At 35.5% G+C, this 18,891-nt stretch overlaps 3 protein-coding genes and 1 non-coding gene across 10 annotated transcripts; 1 reads left to right on the plus strand and 3 right to left on the minus strand.

Annotated features, from left to right (window-relative positions):
* Positions 1-86: 86 nt before the first annotated feature.
* LOC121251004 (ankyrin repeat domain-containing protein EMB506, chloroplastic) lies at positions 87-4,106 on the minus strand. 5 transcript variants are annotated; one of them, XM_041150286.1, is made up of 8 exons: positions 3,824-4,106; positions 2,895-3,310; positions 1,836-1,915; positions 1,498-1,596; positions 1,327-1,425; positions 1,136-1,234; positions 963-1,061; positions 87-566 (listed from the first exon to the last, which is right to left on the minus strand). In XM_041150286.1, the coding sequence occupies exons 2-8, from the start codon at positions 3,289-3,291 to the stop codon at positions 462-464; spliced, it is 978 nt and encodes a 325-aa protein (XP_041006220.1). In that variant the 5' UTR covers positions 3,292-3,310; positions 3,824-4,106; the 3' UTR covers positions 87-461. The 5 variants fall into 5 exon arrangements, with proteins under 5 accessions (XP_041006220.1, XP_041006217.1, XP_041006216.1 ...); XM_041150283.1 differs by having other exon boundaries at positions 3,819-4,106; XM_041150282.1 differs by having other exon boundaries at positions 3,939-4,105.
* TRNAV-AAC lies at positions 4,068-4,141 on the minus strand. The gene has a single exon. It is a non-coding gene; the product is annotated as a tRNA-Val (tRNA).
* A 722-nt stretch (positions 4,142-4,863) lies between these two features.
* On the minus strand, positions 4,864-8,017 carry LOC121251003 (xyloglucan glycosyltransferase 4-like). The gene is made up of 4 exons (XM_041150281.1): positions 6,725-8,017; positions 6,179-6,487; positions 5,686-6,090; positions 4,864-5,606 (listed from the first exon to the last, which is right to left on the minus strand). Exons 1-4 carry the CDS (start codon positions 7,361-7,363, stop codon positions 4,971-4,973), a joined length of 1,989 nt encoding a protein of 662 aa, XP_041006215.1. The 5' UTR covers positions 7,364-8,017; the 3' UTR covers positions 4,864-4,970.
* Positions 8,018-14,395: 6,378 nt separating this feature from the next.
* Positions 14,396-18,162, plus strand: LOC121251007 (protein ALTERED XYLOGLUCAN 4-like). Of its 3 annotated transcripts, XM_041150290.1 has the most exons (4): positions 14,401-15,155; positions 15,198-15,345; positions 15,431-15,717; positions 17,193-18,162. In XM_041150290.1, the coding sequence occupies exons 1-4, from the start codon at positions 14,898-14,900 to the stop codon at positions 17,967-17,969; spliced, it is 1,470 nt and encodes a 489-aa protein (XP_041006224.1). In that variant the 5' UTR covers positions 14,401-14,897; the 3' UTR covers positions 17,970-18,162. The 3 variants fall into 3 exon arrangements, with proteins under 3 accessions (XP_041006225.1, XP_041006222.1, XP_041006224.1); XM_041150291.1 differs by having other exon boundaries at positions 14,396-15,288; XM_041150288.1 differs by having other exon boundaries at positions 14,400-15,345.
* The last annotated feature ends 729 nt before the right edge of the window (positions 18,163-18,891 follow it).

Raw genomic sequence — 18,891 nt, forward strand, 5'->3', positions numbered from 1 at the left:
TAGAAACCAGATGAAAATTCTATATAAAGAGAAACGTATTGTTTTGCGAAAGAAAAAAGAAGAGCCCAATCCGCATAAGGGAGTAATTAGCAAACAAGGAACCGATTTCATCAAGTATCATCATAGAATGGACATGGAGACCCAGGATGGATAGCCCATAGTATGCATTCCTTGATAAAAGAGAAATTTTTATACATACTACAAACTACAAAGTTCGTCCATTGGCAATAGCATCATTCTTCACATCCCAATCAATGTGGAGGTTGACATGAATTAGCCCCTCATGAAACTTCAGGATCAAGATTATTCTCACAGCACCTCCACCAGGAACCTAAACAATCGAGAAGTAATTCTCAAACCACCTCAGAATGCAAGCCTGTGAAGAAGTTTAGTAAACAAATCTCTAGACATATTCTTGCAGTTGAAGATTTTATCTCAACAATGTGGCATTCCCGTCTCCATCAGAGATCTCTGTCAGCTGGGACTACCTTCAGTAACCTGGCGAGGTCAAATGACTTGAAGTCTTTCCCATAACACAAACTCAGATCCAGGGGTGTTCTTCCATCCTGAAAGCAGTTAAGCCAATAATGATAATTATACCTTCACCGAAAGCACAAAGCAGAAACTCTTTGCTTACCAATTCACATGCTCCACCCAAGAGGTTAAAAAGAGACAAAAATTGATGACACATCATAAGGTAAAGAAGGATATCATGCAGTTGACACGAGGCTTATAAGCCCATAGAAAAGATCAGCTCTAACTACCTTGCAAGTGTAGTTACAAAGTTAACCACATTATTTTTCCCCAAGAGAGATATTATGTTAATCACAAGACTCCTTTTGAGCACATTCACCCAGATTCTCTCCATATCAATAAAACTATAGTTGAGCTAGCTGAAAAAAAAGGGGCTAGGACTGACATCATTACAATTTGCAGGGGAAACATGAGGTTCTAGAATTTACCTTACACCTCCTGTTCTTATCCGCACCATTGACTAACAAAACTTTTGTTATATATCTATTTCTACTTTGGATGGCAACGTGCAATGGAGTCCACCCATCCTGAAAGAATTAACATGCTATAAGGGTAAACATCACAGAATATTGACATTAAGATCCATTTAATGACCACTCACATTATCTGCAACATTTAGATCCACCTTATATTTGATCAATAACTTCACAGTTTGCATGGCACCAACTTGAACCGCATAATGAAGTGGAGTAGCACCATCCTGACATGAGGATAAAGATATAAAACCATAGTTCCTAAGGTATAAGCTGTTGCCGCTAGTTTGCTTTATGACAATGAAAATCTTATCCTCACCCGGTCTTTGACATGAGGGCTGGCACCTTTTCTTAGAAGATGGCTAATTACAGCCTCCTTTTTGCCTATAATTGCCTTATGAAGAGCTGTGAGGCCATCCTGTTTTGCCAAATTATATATCATTTTTGGGTCCAGACATAAATGTTGAACTAATATATGAATAAACCTCACCTGATCAACAGTATCAATGTTGAGCCCATTTTCAATTAGCTTATCCATGAAAGGTATTTGCCCCGATAGCGCAAGAGTATGGAGAGGGCTCCATTTTGCCTGAACGATTGGGGTAGAAGAAGTAAAAGTATGGAAAAGAGATAGACATTCCATCATATTTTCATTTTCAAGGATAAAAATCCATAGCAAGCTGTAGGTACTTCCACAAATGAGCTGCTCCCTACGGTTTTTGTGATAACCATAAACTAGGAGATATTTAACCAGCAAGTGAGATTTTCTACCAAGTATGCAAAACAAGGAAAAAAAATAGAAAGCTGCTCAATGTTTTCAACGCTTACTGTTGATATTTTTCCCAGGTTAGGTGTCACATTCTGTTGCAAAGTTGCTCTTTCTTCGGGTCCCAAAAGCTGTTCCACCTCTGCAGTAATTAGCATAGCTGATAACAGTTGGTCAAATATTTACATAGGAGACAAGAGAATATAAACCCGTAAGTGTAATTAATTACAATATAACTCATATAGCAAAGAAAAGATGCAGTCCACCAAAATCTCTAGAGAAAAATCCGTCCAATGGGAAACAATTTATATTTGTCATAGTTCTAGCAGTAAGCAATTTGGAAAGAAGCTTTAACTTGAAATTAATGCAGTGGCAGCTAAAACAAGGGGTCTATTTGGGCCAATGCAACCTCAGAATCCAACGAACAAGATGCTCCTCAGTTTGGAATAATTAAACTTTTAGATGAGATGCTCCTATAACTAACTACAAAGCCTAAATGGAACTTTTCCATTTCAGTCTGTGACAAGTGAGAGATCGTACTCAGGTAGCACAAGAGGAAAGGAGTTTTGGCTCTTTCACAGAAGTCAGATACCCCTTTGATACACAAAAAAGGAAATCAGAATGATGAGAAGATGGAATGTTGTCTTTGCCCGTCACCATTGGCAGAATGCTTATTCTGCATGTCTTCCCCACCACCCTCTATTAAAAAAAACAACAGAAAGAAATATCACACACAAATGCTTTTTATGCCATGGTTTTGGGACCACACACAAACCCAATACATGCTTTGAGAGTATGAAGCTCTTGGGCTTGGGTAATTGGGTTTGCAGATGGACTAGTCAGATAAAAAAGTGCACTGGTGTCGTAAAGGAATCAATACTAAATAATAGTTTCCAACAGAAAGAGATCAAATAATTTTTTGAGATAACTTGGTTTATGCCATACTTCACAACGCTTGCACAATCAGAGACCAATTATTTTCGTATTATGCACCAAAAAATAGACAAATAAAAGAATGATGATGCATTTCAAGCTTCTTTCCACTTCAAAAGCATTCACTATCCTGAAAGGGCAAAAAAAACCGAAAGTTGAAGAATACAAGGTTCTAGCAAAGTAAGAACCTTTTACAAGATCCTCCTCGTACTTGTTTGTTGTCGGCTTTTCAACACTAGTTGTAGCTGAGACATTTCTTTCTTCCTCCCAGTCACTCTCATAATCCAAGTCATTTTCTTCCATTTCCTCATCTTCTTCATCATATTCACTACCACTGCCATCATCAGGATCTTCCCAAGTACTCAGTTGGGTTTGCAACGAAGAAACTCGGTTTGACATAACCACGGAAGTCCTCACTCTCGAGTGGTTCTTGGCAACAAAGAAATCAAACCTGCCCCTTCTTGGACTACATACATTCAAGAAATTGGCGGTGCAGCTAGAATAAGGAGCAGCCGCCGCACTAACAGCAGCAGAAAATGGAATCAGTTGATTCGATGAAAACGTTGCTGTAGCCCAAGACACCATCTTTTCCACGTCTCTTTAACTGTCAAAATGGGCATAACATTGCATGAGATATAGTTGAATCTGTTACTTCAATAATTAGTACGTGCTGTTCCAAGTGTAAATAATAGGTCCTAGCCATCAAGCATCGAATGTGCACGGGCCGCTCACATAATACACGACGACGACAGAGCGACTGCCACGACAACTGTAGCATTTTCCTCAACATAGATGCTAAGGTTTGAGAAGCAATGCATGAGTCAGTAAGGCATTTTGACAAACATTTCTTATGCGACGAACAACCAATTCCATAATTGGAATACATCACACGTTTAGAAAGAATACAAAACGAGAAAAACTTTCCATAATGTGGAAGAAAGGTCATAGCCATAAAGTCGAACGGCATAGAAAATCAAAATATAATGGAACTTTTTCCAAAGCTTTTACTCGTTCGCACCAAGGCAGCACAAAAAAATCTCCGTCAATACCATACAAATAAGTAGGAAAACAATATGAAGTAAAGAAAAGCATAAAAAAGAATAAATTTTCACTTTTCCTGAGTTTTCTAAGCATGGAACTTGCAAGGAACCATATGCTAGGAAAAACCACCAATTCTCAGAACCAGCTGAAAAAGACCCTGACTGGGGAGAGAGACATGGGAAGTGCCAGACCTGAAAGCGAGAGGGGGAACTTGTAAATAACGTTATTCTGTCTAGTGTCTATCACCAAGCGGTCCAAGCCCCCCGTCAAAAGGCGCTGCGTTGCTAGGAGAGCAAAAACTTATGGGGATAAAATAAAAATGGCGTCGCCCGGACTCGAACCGGAGACCTTCAGTGTGTTAGACTGACGTGATAACCAACTACACCACGACACCGCTTCGGTCGAATGTTTATGCATTTACAAATAAATTAGTTTTAAAAAAGAAAAATCAAAAGCAGTTTTCACGGACGCCCAAAGGAAATGGATTTTCACGGGCAAAAATTGGTCAAAAGGAGAAGAAAAGAAAAAAATTTGGATGGAAAATAAGAATGCCTCTTCTTGAGATAAAGTCGGTGTGAAATAATAGGAGATGTAGTTTACAACTAATTGACACAAAATCTAAGTTTTATATCTCCAGGTTGGATGGTGATCAACTTGCCAGTGTTCAACAACCAGACAAGTCCCAATGATACCGCATATTGATATGGTACCAGGTCTCATACGAACAAAAATGACATTTTTGACTTGCCTTGTTTGTGAATACAAAGATAAGGCATTTGGTTTAGGGCTTGTTCTACTTTTATTTAACTAATAGCAGGATCATTTCATTCTTTCCTCTTGCAACTTGCGAGATAATGGTCCTGGGTTTAGTGCAGTGAAATTTTTTCATGCAGAAAAGAGTCCAGACTAATCTCTAGACTGTTTGAATCTATTTTCCTGATCATTTTATCCTTTTAGGATATGCATCTTTCACTGCCATGATTCTATCTCACTCGTTTTCTAGATCGTCATTTTCTCTCAATTTAAACGAATTACTTTATCAGTTTATAGTCTTTCACATCCCAACAGCTCTTCTTTCATCATGAAAGCCAACAAATTCCTTTCGGAGGTCTGTAAAGCAGAAGTCTTTAAGCATAATAAGAATAATAAACAACTGCAACAATAAATATATGGGAATTTCCATTTTTGCTCTTTAATTTCAGTATATTCAATATATTTCCATTTCAGCTCAGCTGCTCTCCAATTAAATCCAAGCCCACAACAAGGAAAGACAACCCTTGGAACAGCAAGAAATAGAAATGAACTCCATGTGCCGATAAGAGGCTCCTGACAGATGCAGTGAGTAGAAGAAAAGCAAGCGCAAGTTCCTTCCTGTAGAGCTTATTTCTCTTCTTCACAGAAGGGACGTTTTGCTCCTTAAGTTTGCTCAACAATTCTAAACCAGATTCAGAATGCCTCCTAAGGATCTTCTCTTCACCCGAAGACTTGGATTCCCTCTCGGCAAATGCCAACAAATCTGATTCAGATGATCTACCTGTCTTCTTGGTCACTACCCACTCGTAAGAGCTTCCTAGCTGAAACAGCCCAGAGACCATGGCATTGAATTTTGTAACTGACATTGTGTTCTCAAACAGTAGGTATGGAACCAAGAAAGGGAAAGATTTGGGTGCTGGGAGAATGTTCAAAAGAGACATGAAAATTGGGACATAACAGATTACCCAAATAGGCACTTCAGCCTCAGGTATGAACATGGTCAATGGAAGTATGATACAGAACAATGTGAATGAGTAAAAGGGAAGTATAAGTTTCCTTAGCAGAAAGAAAAGAAATATCAAGTTGGCTTTCTTCCACATCGATATCTGCACAAAGATAAACCCAAAGTTCAAAAAATCTATTCACAATTCTCAGTTCAAAATAGACAGACTAAAAGGTCAAAACCTTGGAAGTTATGATAGCAGGAAAGCACATGCGGAAGAGCTGCATGGGACCCGAGTGCCAGCGATGCTGTTGTTTCTTGTAAGCTTCATAAGACTCCGGCAATTCACACAGAACTTTGACATCATTGAGGAACATGAATTTCCATCCATTCAAGTGCGCTCGAACCGCAATGTCCATATCCTCGACAGTGGTTCTCTCCAGCCAGCCTCCTGATTCCTCCAGAGCCTTGATTCTCCAAACACCTGCCGTTCCGTTAAATCCAAAGAAATTGAGAAAAACACCATTCACCTGCTGTTCCACCTCAAAATGGAAGCAGAGATTGATGTTTTGGAGCCTTGTAAGCAGATTCTCATCCTTGTTCACAAATGACCAGCGAGCCTGGACAAGACCCAGCTCAGGATTTCCCTGTAAAAAAAATCACATCATCCTTCGAGTAACTATCGTGAAAAGAGTACCAAAAGGAAATCTTGTATTTTCATTTGGCTTCTATTACCTTGAAGTGAGGAATTGTCAGTTTAAGGAAATCAGGATTGGGCTGGAAATCTGCATCGAGAATTGCAACATATTCATAATCTTTGACATAGTCACAGGCCATGGCTAATTTTAGATTGCCAGCTTTGTAGCCTGTTCTGATGAGTCTATGTCTGTATACGATGTTGATCCCTTTCTCGTGCCAAGAGGAGACTTCGTTTTTTATCAGAAGCTGTAGATTTCCGTCATCTGAATCGTCTAGGACTTGAATTAAAAGTCGGTCCATCGGCCAATCGAGCTCACAGGCAGCAGCAATTGATTGCGCATACACCTTAATCAAACATTACAAATTCAGTACCAGAATAAGAAACAGAGTACAACAAGCGATAAAAAAAAAATTTCGTGTCCTGAATTTGATTGCTAATAGCACTGTGAAATGAGTCAAATTTCATATATACAAGCTGATGCAGGAACAAATAATTAAATCTCAGAAAGATCCAAAATATACAAAAAAGCATGCACCAATACACAGAAGAAAGAGAGAGACTAGCTCGCTCCGAACCTTTACCTCTCTCTCATTGCACATGGGAATCTGAACCAGGACCTTGGGGAAACTAGATGAATCCTCGGTATCATAAGTTTCTCCTTCTATTTTGGGTTTCAACTTCTTGTACTTGATCCAGAAACACCCGAAACATAGAACTAGCCGATCGAGAGATTGAATCAAGAATAGCACAATGCAGAATTTAGAAAGCAATATCACAAAAGGAGCAATGTAGTCTACTCTAAAAGACAGCCAAGCCACATAGGACCACTGCACAAGACCCTGAACCTCCCAAGGCTGTATCATTTGCAGATTCCATTTCTTGAAATGAGCAACGACTTCTAACACCAAAGCTAGAATTGAAATGAGTAGAAAAGCTTTGATAAATCTGTACAACCTTCCTCTGCTTTTGGGTTCTTCCTCACTTACATCAGACAAGGCAATGCGTTTCTTAATTGAAGCAAACATGGCCCTGAAAGCCATGGCTAGCCATGAAAGACCAGTCAGAAATCTGTGAGCTTTGAGAAGAAGAACCCATGAAAACTGCTTGGGACTTGCAGCCTTCTGTTTATCCCGGAACAATGATGAATCGGAACCATTGACCTTTAGTAAAGAGAAGTTACTAGGCTTCTCAATCGTGACGACAACAGAGTTGGGAACCATTTCTTTTTCCCGGAATTCAAGTTCACAAGATACAAAGCTGAAAAAGAATCGCTTCCCAGAGCAAGTTTTTGGAAAAGAAGCGTTGAGGATTGGGGGGGAACTGGGAAATTCAGTTATGAGACGGGTATGACATTATTGAAGAGAGAGTAGGAGGAGAGAACACGGAAAGCTCCAATTTTATATGATATCTTCTGAAATCTGGATCCTCGAGATCAGAGTGGAAACAGAATCCCAGATTTCATATGGAGTCGAGCTCAAAAGTTGACAATTGATATTTCAGCCTTTCAGGTCAAAGCATGATGCAACACAGAGAGAGAGAGAGAGAGAGAGAGTGAGAGAGAGAGAGAGAATGCACCGAGTCTCATTTGCCACAGCGAGCTACTAATAAAGAACAACAAGGCACTATATATAAAATATATATATATATATTTTTTTCTTTTTGTGTGTAGTAAGAATTGGAAGGTCCGAGTCTATTATATACTTATAAAACTGAATACTGTAAAGACCAATCAACTGGCAATAGTACCCGTGTTTGATAGGCAGGAAAAAAAAAAAAGAAAAAAGGAGCAGAGAAAGAATTCGAAGTAAACCTAATGCTTAAAGGTAGGTAAGTAAAGCTGATCAGAATGTCCAGCTTGAATTAGTCTGGTGAGCAGTCATGAAAGTGTGGCAGCGACAACACGGTACAGCCAAGCTACAGATCAACCCCCACAAAAGGTTCTTCCTGTCTCTTGATTGGGCACCGAAGCGCCATGTATTGCTGCAAAAAAGAGAGAGACCTTTTTCACCTCTTACAAAGAAGCTTCTTGATTTCTTCTTTGGGTTTTGTTTGGATTATATTATTAACCGCCATAATCATGTTACGCGGTATGGTTAAGTCAGATGCATATAAACTTATAACATTTAAATAAATTTGAGTTTGATTGTATGTAAGTAAGCTCTCGTAGCAAGTCCAAGCACAAACACATGATACTTCGTAATGATTGGGTCGCCCGCGACTTTTATGTTTATTTTTTACCTGCACCTCAGGTCCTCAATGGTCTTTTGATAAGTTAATCTAGTCTGGTCATGATGTTTTATTGAGTTGCGCAATCAGGAAAAATGCAGCTTTTGTCATCGATTTGCTTGATTGCTTCAGCTTTTTCATGTAAAACATGTTTGACCGCTTCATTAGCGCCGACAGCATAATTACTTATGCTTAATTTCTTTGCTTCGCGTGAGCATGCACGAGCAATGACGCGCTTTCTTTGGCACGAGGTTGCGTGGCTCGAGTTCCACTCATCTCTCAAATCCTAAACTCTGTGCGTACAGTAGTACAAGCTGTCTCATAAATTTTCTTAATAAATATTATAATAGATGAATATTAATACTACGTACAGGCGCTGAATGTATAAATTATATACGTTGTATAATTTCTTTTAAAAAGAGTGTAATTCATTAATAAAAAATTATTTTTTTTATATAAATTTCTTATTTATTTATCTTTTTTAAATGATTATACGACGTTTACATACTTACAACTGTAACTATCATTTCTCATAGATAAAATATATTTTTATCCTTTTGGTCATGATATTGTTGAATCTGCAATTCGATTGAGTAGAATTTATTTGAATATTTACAAACTTAAGATCCATTTATTAAATTTTAAGCTGAAAGCTTAAAACTGTTCTTCATGATTATGAACTAAATATATATGATAAAGAGTAGTGCTACGTATACTTATACTTTTACTTATAATACTTATTTTATTAGTTTTCTTTTAACATTTAAATTTTACATTTCAAATTTTATAATTTTCAACTTATCAATAACTTGGATAAATAAATTTTTTATAAATTTTTCTTATGTACATTTAATATATTCTTATAAAATATTAATTGTATTTAAGAAAAATTTATAAAAAAAAATTAATTCTACACGTGTCAGTTTTTAATAAGTTGAAGTGTTTTTAAGCCCACATCTGACACCACATGAGAGGCTGGTCGGTTGTTTAGTGGAAAGTTCATTTAATTTACATTCCCCGAAGTCAGTTAACTCACTGTTATATATATATAAATGCACATGAAGTGTTTTTTGGAATCGCCTGTGTCACATTCCTTGAGAAGAACATTTACCTAGAGTCTAGACATGGGCAGTACTAATCAATTCAAGGAAACAGCTCCGTCTGAGTTTGTAATGTCGACTTTTCTGTCTTAACAACACTGTTACTTTAGGGTGAAAAAGAAAAGAACTTTCTTTCATGGAGGCCACGGTTTTTTAAATAAGAGATCAGGACAACCGTTAGGTTAGGTTTCAGCAACAGCAGGGGAAAGAATCCCTCGATGAGAAGTATTTCTCATATATATATTCCCTTTCAGAAAGAGTAACAGCATGTCCTTTTCTCCCATGCATTATGTTGAAGAAACAATGGAGGCTTAATTGTATTTTTATGCATCCCAGCAACCAAGCAGTGCAACATGACAGCCCCCCACCTAGCAAAGCCCACCACTGCTGGTTGCAGAGGCTAAAATGGCAGATTTTTTAACGTTGCAGCTCGATCTATTAAAGGGTTTTGTCTAGGTTGCTTGCCATGCTCACATGCGAGGGCACTCATGTCCTAGAACTCCTGCATGTGCTCATCTAACCTGGCCATGTCTGTACGCATCAACTTAGTATAATAATATATCTAGTACTTTCAAATCACCATTTTATTAATTTGCATGTGTGTGTGTGTGTGTGTATATATATATAATGAGTACTGTGGGACTTTAATTTTATGCTAGCTCTTCCATTCTTTATACTAGTTCTCTCCTCGAATTACATCAAATTGGCTACCTAGGTAGCTATTATATATTTACATGTGTTAATCATTGCCCTAAGGAAACATATATTCATCTTCCATTTTCTTATCATCTCATAATGCGACATTAGATGATAAGTTTATAAGTGAAATATAATAAATAGTCTACAATCAGCTAATGTCACATCATAAAATGATGGGAATGAGCAATACTACTCATCATCCCAACTTCCATCATCTTTTCCTTCATCCTATGATGTGGCATTAGGTGATTGAAAATTATTTATTACATTTCACTTATAAACCTATCATTTAATGCCACATTATGGAATGATGGGAGTTGGGAGAATGAATAGATTTTTTCAATGAAAATTAAGATGATGAGTAGTATTACTCAGATGGAGTGTATATATTTAATATACTTATCTTGTTAAGCAAATAATGAAATTGGTGAGAACCAAGAGCTTTGATAAAAATATCACTTAATTATGTTGGGAAGCAACATAAAGTGTCTTGATCACCTTTGCTTGCAACTTTTCTCTCACAATGTGACAGTCTATTTCTATATGCTTTGTCCTTTCATCGAAAACATGATTTGCAGCAATGTGAAGGGTGAAAGATAGCCTTATTATCACAAAATACAAAGGCTGTGAATGAATTATCTGAAAATCTTTTAATAAGATGAGCAATCATGAGAGTTCACAAGTTGTGGAAGCCATAGCTCTGTACTCTGCCTCAACTGAGGATCTTGAAACAGTTTGTTACTTCTTTGACTTCCAAGAGATCAAAGAGTCTTCAAAAAATATACAAAATCCTGTGATTGATATTCTAATACCCACACATCCAGCCCAATCAGAATTACAAAATGCATGCATGTATAAACAGTCTAGAGCTTTTCAAGAGACCGATGAATGTGCAATATTTTAATCTAATTAAGGGCCCTTCTTGATTAATGTGGACAAGTGATCCAAATTAAAGACCCAATCACTTGATCAATCTGAAAGCTACAGAAATTCGAAACGATGAAGCAGTAGACGGTCCAAATGAGTCATGATATACAAAACTATAGGGCCCCTTGATGCAAAAATTATCGTACAGTGAATATAATCCACGTCATGCATTGCCGACACAAAGCAAACATGCTGTTTTTCATGTCATAAGCTAGGCAATTTGAATTTCCCGCATTATTAAAGAGAGAACAAATACCATAACTCTTAAGCGAGGCCCAATTTTTCTCGTCTAAAACCAAAGCCGTGTTGGGAAATATTTTGATCGGTCCAAACATTCCATGGGCGACAGATAGCCCCAAATATCATTGGACCCAAGGCCGAAGAAGAAGCCTCTTAGACCCCACGGCCCAGAGATATCTCTCCCCCAAGGCCCAAAGTGGCGAGGCCAGATCCCCCTGATCGAAGGACAAAAAAAAATTATTACCTAGAGAAATTTTATAAAAATAAATTTATAAATTAATGTAATTTTATATAATAATTTAAATTTATTTATAATAAAAATAATTTTATAATCTAACGTATTTAAGTTACTGTCAATTTTTTTATGACTAAAGTATCTTTTAAAACAAATAATCGACAAATAATAAAATTACTTTTGTTTTTTTTTTTAAAGGTTGAAAGATGAAGGAAAACGGTGTTGCATAAGTAAGATAAGTGAACAAATTAAGGCTATAAAATAAAAATTGTTACATGGGTAGGGTCGGCTAGAAGTGCACGACACATCAGAGGTTTTTTCCGAAGGGCGCAGACGCGCGACTATCCATAGTATCCAACACTATTTTTTTTTTTTTAATAGCAAAAATCAAGACTTTTGAGTTGACTCTTTAAATGAAGAAAACAATAAAAATGAAAGAATGTCGGCAACAACATCAGCGTCCTTGAATTTTTGGCAATTATGGTGCCAATTTCTGACCCGGCAATAATCAATTGGCGAACCGCTAGCACAAATTTATTTTTTTATTTTTTATTTTCATATTTTTTTAATATATTTAAATATTTTAAAAAAATAAAAAAATATATCAATATATTAAAAATCATTTTCTTAATCATTAATTAAAAAAATTAAATACATGAGCAACCAATATAAGAGAGCAAACTTAGGCAACATACTATTAAAAAGTTATAACTTTAGAGCTTACAACTTAAGTAATAAGTTTTACTACTAAAAGTTATTTACTATTTGGTAACCATATGTTTAAAACATTTCTAAACACGTTGAGTTTGCTTGGAAACATATTAAAAAAATATTTTCTAAGATAGAAATGACCATTATTTGAATTTTTAAAAATTATGAACATATCTTTAAAATTTCGAAAGTTGTAATTATTTAAGAATTATATAAGTATTTTTGTCTATTAACAATGTTTTTAAAATTTAAATTATGTTCTGCATTATCCGGAAAAGCATACGAGGAAAAATAAATATTTTTTAACTTATTTAAAATTAAAAAATATTTTAATATATAACACCCAAACAACTTAATTTTTTTATTAAAATACTTTTAAGATTATTTAAACATTTTTTAAGATTTATACGGTTCTACCGCAATCCCAAATAGGTCGTTATTTGATAATCACATCACATCATGGATTTTTTTAGAAGCGTTGCATTGATTAATAGTTGATATTCTTCTTTTTTTTAGGAGAGTTTATATTCTTTTTAATGTTTTTATTAGTGACAATTTATTTTTAAGTATGATTGCACTATTAAGATGATATATATACACACATATATATATATGTAATAAACATAACACATGTATGTTACGAGCTTCAAAACAAGTTCCAACAGACCGAATCGAGTTTATACGTATTTTGTTCACGAGTTTAAAGATTAAATTGAACTGCTGAATTTATACGAATTTTATTCGTATTTGAATGAATATTAATATTTATGAATATTTCATTTATTAAATGAACCGGTTTTGAATCAAGTATATACGAGAATTGTTCACAACCTGTTTTATTAATTTGCAGCCCTAATCGTAAATATTTAGTAGCTAGAAACACTTCAATACTTTTATCTATGACATTTCTTCTTCTTTGCTATATATATAGTTTTCGATTCGGCTTTGCTGAACTTTTCGGTCATGCCATCAATTTTTGTGTTAAATAACTATAATTTTAAAATAATTTAAATCATGATGGACTTTTAGGTCCCGTTTAGATGTTGAGCTAAATTGAGATGAGTTAAATTTTTTTTTAATAATAGTGAGTTGAGATTGTGAAGTGAGTTTTGTGAAACCCACATAAGATGAGTTTAAATGTATTTGGATGTTAAGATTAGTTTAGTTGTATTTCTGAAAAGTTGAAAAAGGTTACGAATTCCGCATATAAAAAGGGGTTGAGTTAAAAAAAAAATTATGAATTCCATGGGTTCCACATGTAAAGAGGTTTTAAGTTAAAATTTATAAATGTTTGAATGTTAGGCTCAATTTAAAATTAGATTGAATTAAATTGATCACAATTCAGTTCAAATTTAATCTTAAACGTTAAGAAAACTCTTCTCACTACTCCATCGCTAACAAGTAACGTGAAAAAAGGGCCTAAAAAAGTGATCCCTATTGACTCCGAAGTCTTCCTTCCCTGATTAGTGATCAAGGTCTTCTCAGAAACTACAATGAATTTTATTTTTTATTTTTTAAAAAATAAACCTTTTAAATTCTGTTGTTGTTTGGATTTAGTCAATTATTTGATTAATTATAGGAATGGATGGGTATGGCAAAACACACTAGAAAGAAGCTCGTCTTAGATTGATCGATGGATCCAAGATCAATCCAAGGAAAGACCACAAACTAGAAATTAAATGGCCAAATTATCACTTTGTTTTGAAATCAAATGATCTTATTTAAAAATGTTCATATAAAGTATAAACGGCTATCAAGAAATCAAAGAATATAACAATTATTCGAAATTCTGAATTGTTCAAACTTCTTAGTTAGGGGAGGGGGAGGACTCATAATGTGTGCACAATAACTATACCGGACTAGCGTTACAAATGTATTCATCTTTACGATTGCTTGTTAGGTTAAATTCGAACCAAACTTAACTTGTGAAAAAAAAAAAAAAAAACTTGATCATGAAAGTAGAAATCTGCTCGATTGGTAAATGATGCAAAATCGACTATCAATAAATCAAAGAATATAACAATTATTCAAAATTCATTTGAAGAGTATTTGAATTGTTCAAACTTCTTAGCTAGGGGGAGGGGAGGACTAATAATGTGTGCAAAATAACTATATGGGACTTTCCATAAAGAGTAGACATGGTTGGTCCATTGCCATGGGTAAGTGGGAAAGGTAACGTCGTGGGAACCATTAAAGATAGCCCAATATGACAGCTTAGTATTTGCAAACCCGAAAAGATTGCGCCGTGAAATCAGGCTCATTAGCAAAGACCCAGCTATAAAACTCACATGCAATCAGCTTGCAGCAAGCAGCGCCATCTGTCTATATATCACACGGCCGAAGTTACTTTCCACACAAAAGCACCTCCACATCTAACAGTTCACAAAAAAAATAAAAAGAATGAAACGGAAAACGGGAGGAGAGGGAGAGGGAGAGGGAGAGGGGGAGGAAGGGACATCTCTCATAAAATAGAAAGCAGCATAATCTAATGAAGGAAGCAACAGATTCTTCACAACTCACCTCTCATTATATCGGTTTTTGTAAGGAAATAAGCTCTCACTTCAAAACCCTTCTTTTTTTTCTCTTTCTGTGAGTTGTGGAGAGGAATTAGATCACATGAAGTCTTTAAGCACTCTTTTCCAACAAAAACATCAGTATGGCAAAAGGCAGAGATGCCCCAACATTGGGAGATTGGTACCTTTCATGTTGCCTTGTGTGTTCATAGCCACCATTTTCAGCACGATCTTCCTCCTCTATTCTCCAAACCCTTTGGCTATCATATCCAAAGAAGGCCTTGATTCTTTCTTTAGACATGAACAACCCCAGGGCCTTGATTCTGTCCCAGAACAACTCACTAAAGAACAACCCCAGGGCCTTGATTCTGTCCCAGAACAACTCACTAAAGAACAACCCCAGGGCCTTGATTCTGTCCCAGAACAACTCATGCAAGGCCATGATTCTGTCGAAAAACAATTCCAAGAACATGATCAACACCCCGATCAGAAGAGTAAATTCTTGAATAATTCTTTTTTCCAAGAACATGATCAACACCCCGATCAGAAGAGTAAATTCTTGAATAACCCTTTTTTCCTAATTGCATTGTGCTGAATTTGTCTGTATTTTTTCTGAACATGTTTTTTATTTTATAGAGAAAGAGATTAAGTGTGACTTGTTTAAGGGTCACTGGGTACGAGAATCAAGAGAGCATTTGTATACCAATTCAAGCTGTGCAACAATTCCAGAGTCAAAGAACTGTTTTAAGCATGGGAGGAAAGACAGGGATTTTCTCAATTGGAGATGGAAACCTGACGAATGCGAGCTCCCAAGGATTGATGCCAAGACCTTTCTGCAAATTGTGCAACAAAAGAAAATGGCATTCATCGGTGACTCGGTTGCCCGAAATCATTTCGAATCCCTTCTATGCCTCTTGTCACAGGTCAGTTAAACAATTAAACTTTATTATTATCATTATTATTTTAGCAAAAATTATATCTTAATTAATTTAATTTGAGAAGACACGAGGGTACTGGAGGTTCATCCGACACGAGTGATCCAAACAACATTGTTTTTTCATGTCAAGAATCATGTTTTTGCAAAAGACATTTGCGTTTGTTAATATTGGCATGAAAAACCACATTTTTATAATTACATGTTACATGATTAGGCTTTTTAGAGTTATAAGCAGGAGATGCAGTGCTTGCAGCAAGGTTGCCCTTTTTAATAATTTCAATATATATTCTTTGCTTGCTGATCTAGTACTACTGATCAGCGAATGTGCTTAATATTCTCTATTTTTCTGAATAATTGCTGTGCTTATAAGGAAAGAATTTTGCTTTATTATCTTAAGGAGTTTGCATTATATATATACCTTTTGCATGGAAAGAATTTTACTTATAAATGGAAGTACTGCATGGCAGTTGGCATATATATAAATAATGTTATACACTATATTCTCATCCTATTTTGATCACACTAAGTGGTATGTGACACATTCATTACTATTAGATAATAAAGAAGTATGCAATAAATGATTATTTAATGGTGATAAATGTGTCACATTATATTTAGTGGGATGAAAATAGGATGATAATATAATATATAGAATTTTTCCATATATATATATATATAAATATATATTACTCCCATCTGGCATTCTTTTTTATCTGAGCTGTTCAGTACTTAATGTAGGTTAATGAATTATAATTTGACGAATATGGCAAAAGCTAAGTCACAAATGACCTAAAGTTTCGGTCTTTTTTTCTTTCATCATGTGTAATAAGTTTAGCGATAGTCTCGCCAAGCCAGGAATAATCTAAATTCTCGGGCTGTTACACTTTGAAATCTATCTTGTAATTATATAGTCGATTTAGACGGCCAATTTATATCTAAATCGGTTTTTTCCCCGAAGAAAAATAGAAAACGACAACGTAGTAGCATCGAAGATTGGTATTCCTGTCTGCTGACAGAACATTGATGATGACCACAAAACTAGTAACAACGTAGGCACATGTATGGGCCGTTCAAGTACGTCCAGCAATCAATTCTTTAAGAAAAATGAGAATTGCCTTGTATATATAGTTGAGTTAGACATCATCTCTCATAATTATTACAATTTTTTTAAATTGAAAATTTAATAATTAATTTAATTTTTTTTAAAAAAATAATATTATAATAAGATTTTATTCAATTTTTAATTTTTATATTAAAATTTTAATTTCTGACGTACGTGCAGTTTGCCACGCATTGCATGAGAGTTTTGTATGACAGATCCACGTGATCTTCTGTGATCATGACAATCAAAACCAAAACCAATTTTGAAAGGAAATCAAATTTTCATAAAGCAATGTTGTCTGTGAGTGAAGACAATTAAATTATCTAATGAAAGGCAGTATAAACTCACTGATGTTGCAGGAGGAAATCCCAAAAGATGTTTACAAGGATTCAGAAGACAGGTTCCGGACATGGTACTTTCCACGCCATGACTTCACCCTCATGGTCCTTTGGAGCAAATTCCTCGTAGCCGGCGAGGAAAGGATGATAAATGGTACAGCATCCGGCGTTTTCGACGTGCAGATGGACAAGGTTGACATCAAGTGGGCCAAGTACCTTCCAGATATAGACTACGCGATCATCTCGGCTGGGCACTGGTTCTTCCGATTAATGTATCTCCACGAAGGGGAGAACATTAGAGGATGCGTTTATTGCAATGAACCAAATGTAACTGGCCTCACTGTAGACTTTGCTTTGAGAATGGCCATTCGAGCTGCGTTTAACTACATAAATGAATGCAAGAACTGCAGCGCTCACCTGGTGACATTGTTGAGGACATTTGCACCAGCTCACTTTGCTAATGGGGTTTGGAACACGGGAGGAAACTGCAACAGGACAGCTCCTTTCGGCGAAAAGGAGATAGACTTGGGGAGTAGTTTTGATTGGCAAGTGAGAAACGTTCAGGTAGAAGAGTACGAAAGAGCAAAAAAAGTGGGGAAAAAGCAAGGGAAGAGGTTTGGAGTTGTGGATGTTACAAGGGCAATGCTGATGAGACCGGATGGACACCCAGGAGAACACTGGGGCAACAAATGGAGAGAAGGCTACAACGACTGTGTTCATTGGTGCATGCCAGGCCCCGTTGACACCTGGAGTGAACTTTTTATGGCAGTTTTGAGAAAGGAGGCAGGGTTGACTTGATTTCTTGATGAAGGGTTGGAACTATTAATTAACCAGGCCAGTTAGAGCGTAATTTATATATATATTATACATCATAGCATACAAATACATACATACATATAGATATTTTTTGTCAAAATAATGTTCCCGTTTTTGTTTATTCGGGCATTTGAATCTAATAAACTTGTTGGCAACAGTACCGTGGCAGAGAAAACCAAATGTATTTGATGTACGGAGGCTTTAAAATGGGAGAATCAAGATGCAGGTGAGAATAATGATTGATAATAAGTAGCAACACGAGCAGCATCACCATTTTGATGTTTACGTTTGCAGATCCCAAAGCATATCTATCTAGAATTAATTATATCATTTTCATCCCATGCTCACGGATATAAAATGCAGTCTGAAGGTAAGTGTAGACGACTTGCATTCTTTGTTGAGCTGTGATATACAGAAATTTCGTATTTTATATATTATTTAAAAAATATGTAATTTTATTTATTTATCCTCATATTTTATGAAATGATAAAAAAATAAATTTACATATTTTTAAGTGACGTGCAGAAATGTAAAACTTATATATATATATATTTTTGTTAACTAAATAGACATGAGATTTAAGTAAAAATAATAATTTTTTAATAATAAAATTTAAGAAGATTGTGTGAGATCCATCGTTAATTTTATTTTATTTATTTATTTATTTATTTTTTGTGAATTCCATATTTTCAAACTTTTTTTTACCTAAACAAGCTCCTAAAGAGGGCACAAAGCTAAACAGAAGAAGACAACAAATTGAAGGATTCATTCAAGCCAGATATATGTGTGTGTATATATATAATAAAAATAAATAACAGAGAAAGAAAAATAAATCTGAAACCATGACTTCTTTCATTAACTGTGCAATCTGGCGGTGGACATATCGATCAATTCAATTCCTACT

Source organism: Juglans microcarpa x Juglans regia, chromosome 2D (assembly GCF_004785595.1).
Source record: "Juglans microcarpa x Juglans regia isolate MS1-56 chromosome 2D, Jm3101_v1.0, whole genome shotgun sequence".
NCBI lineage: Eukaryota > Viridiplantae > Streptophyta > Magnoliopsida > Fagales > Juglandaceae > Juglans > Juglans microcarpa x Juglans regia.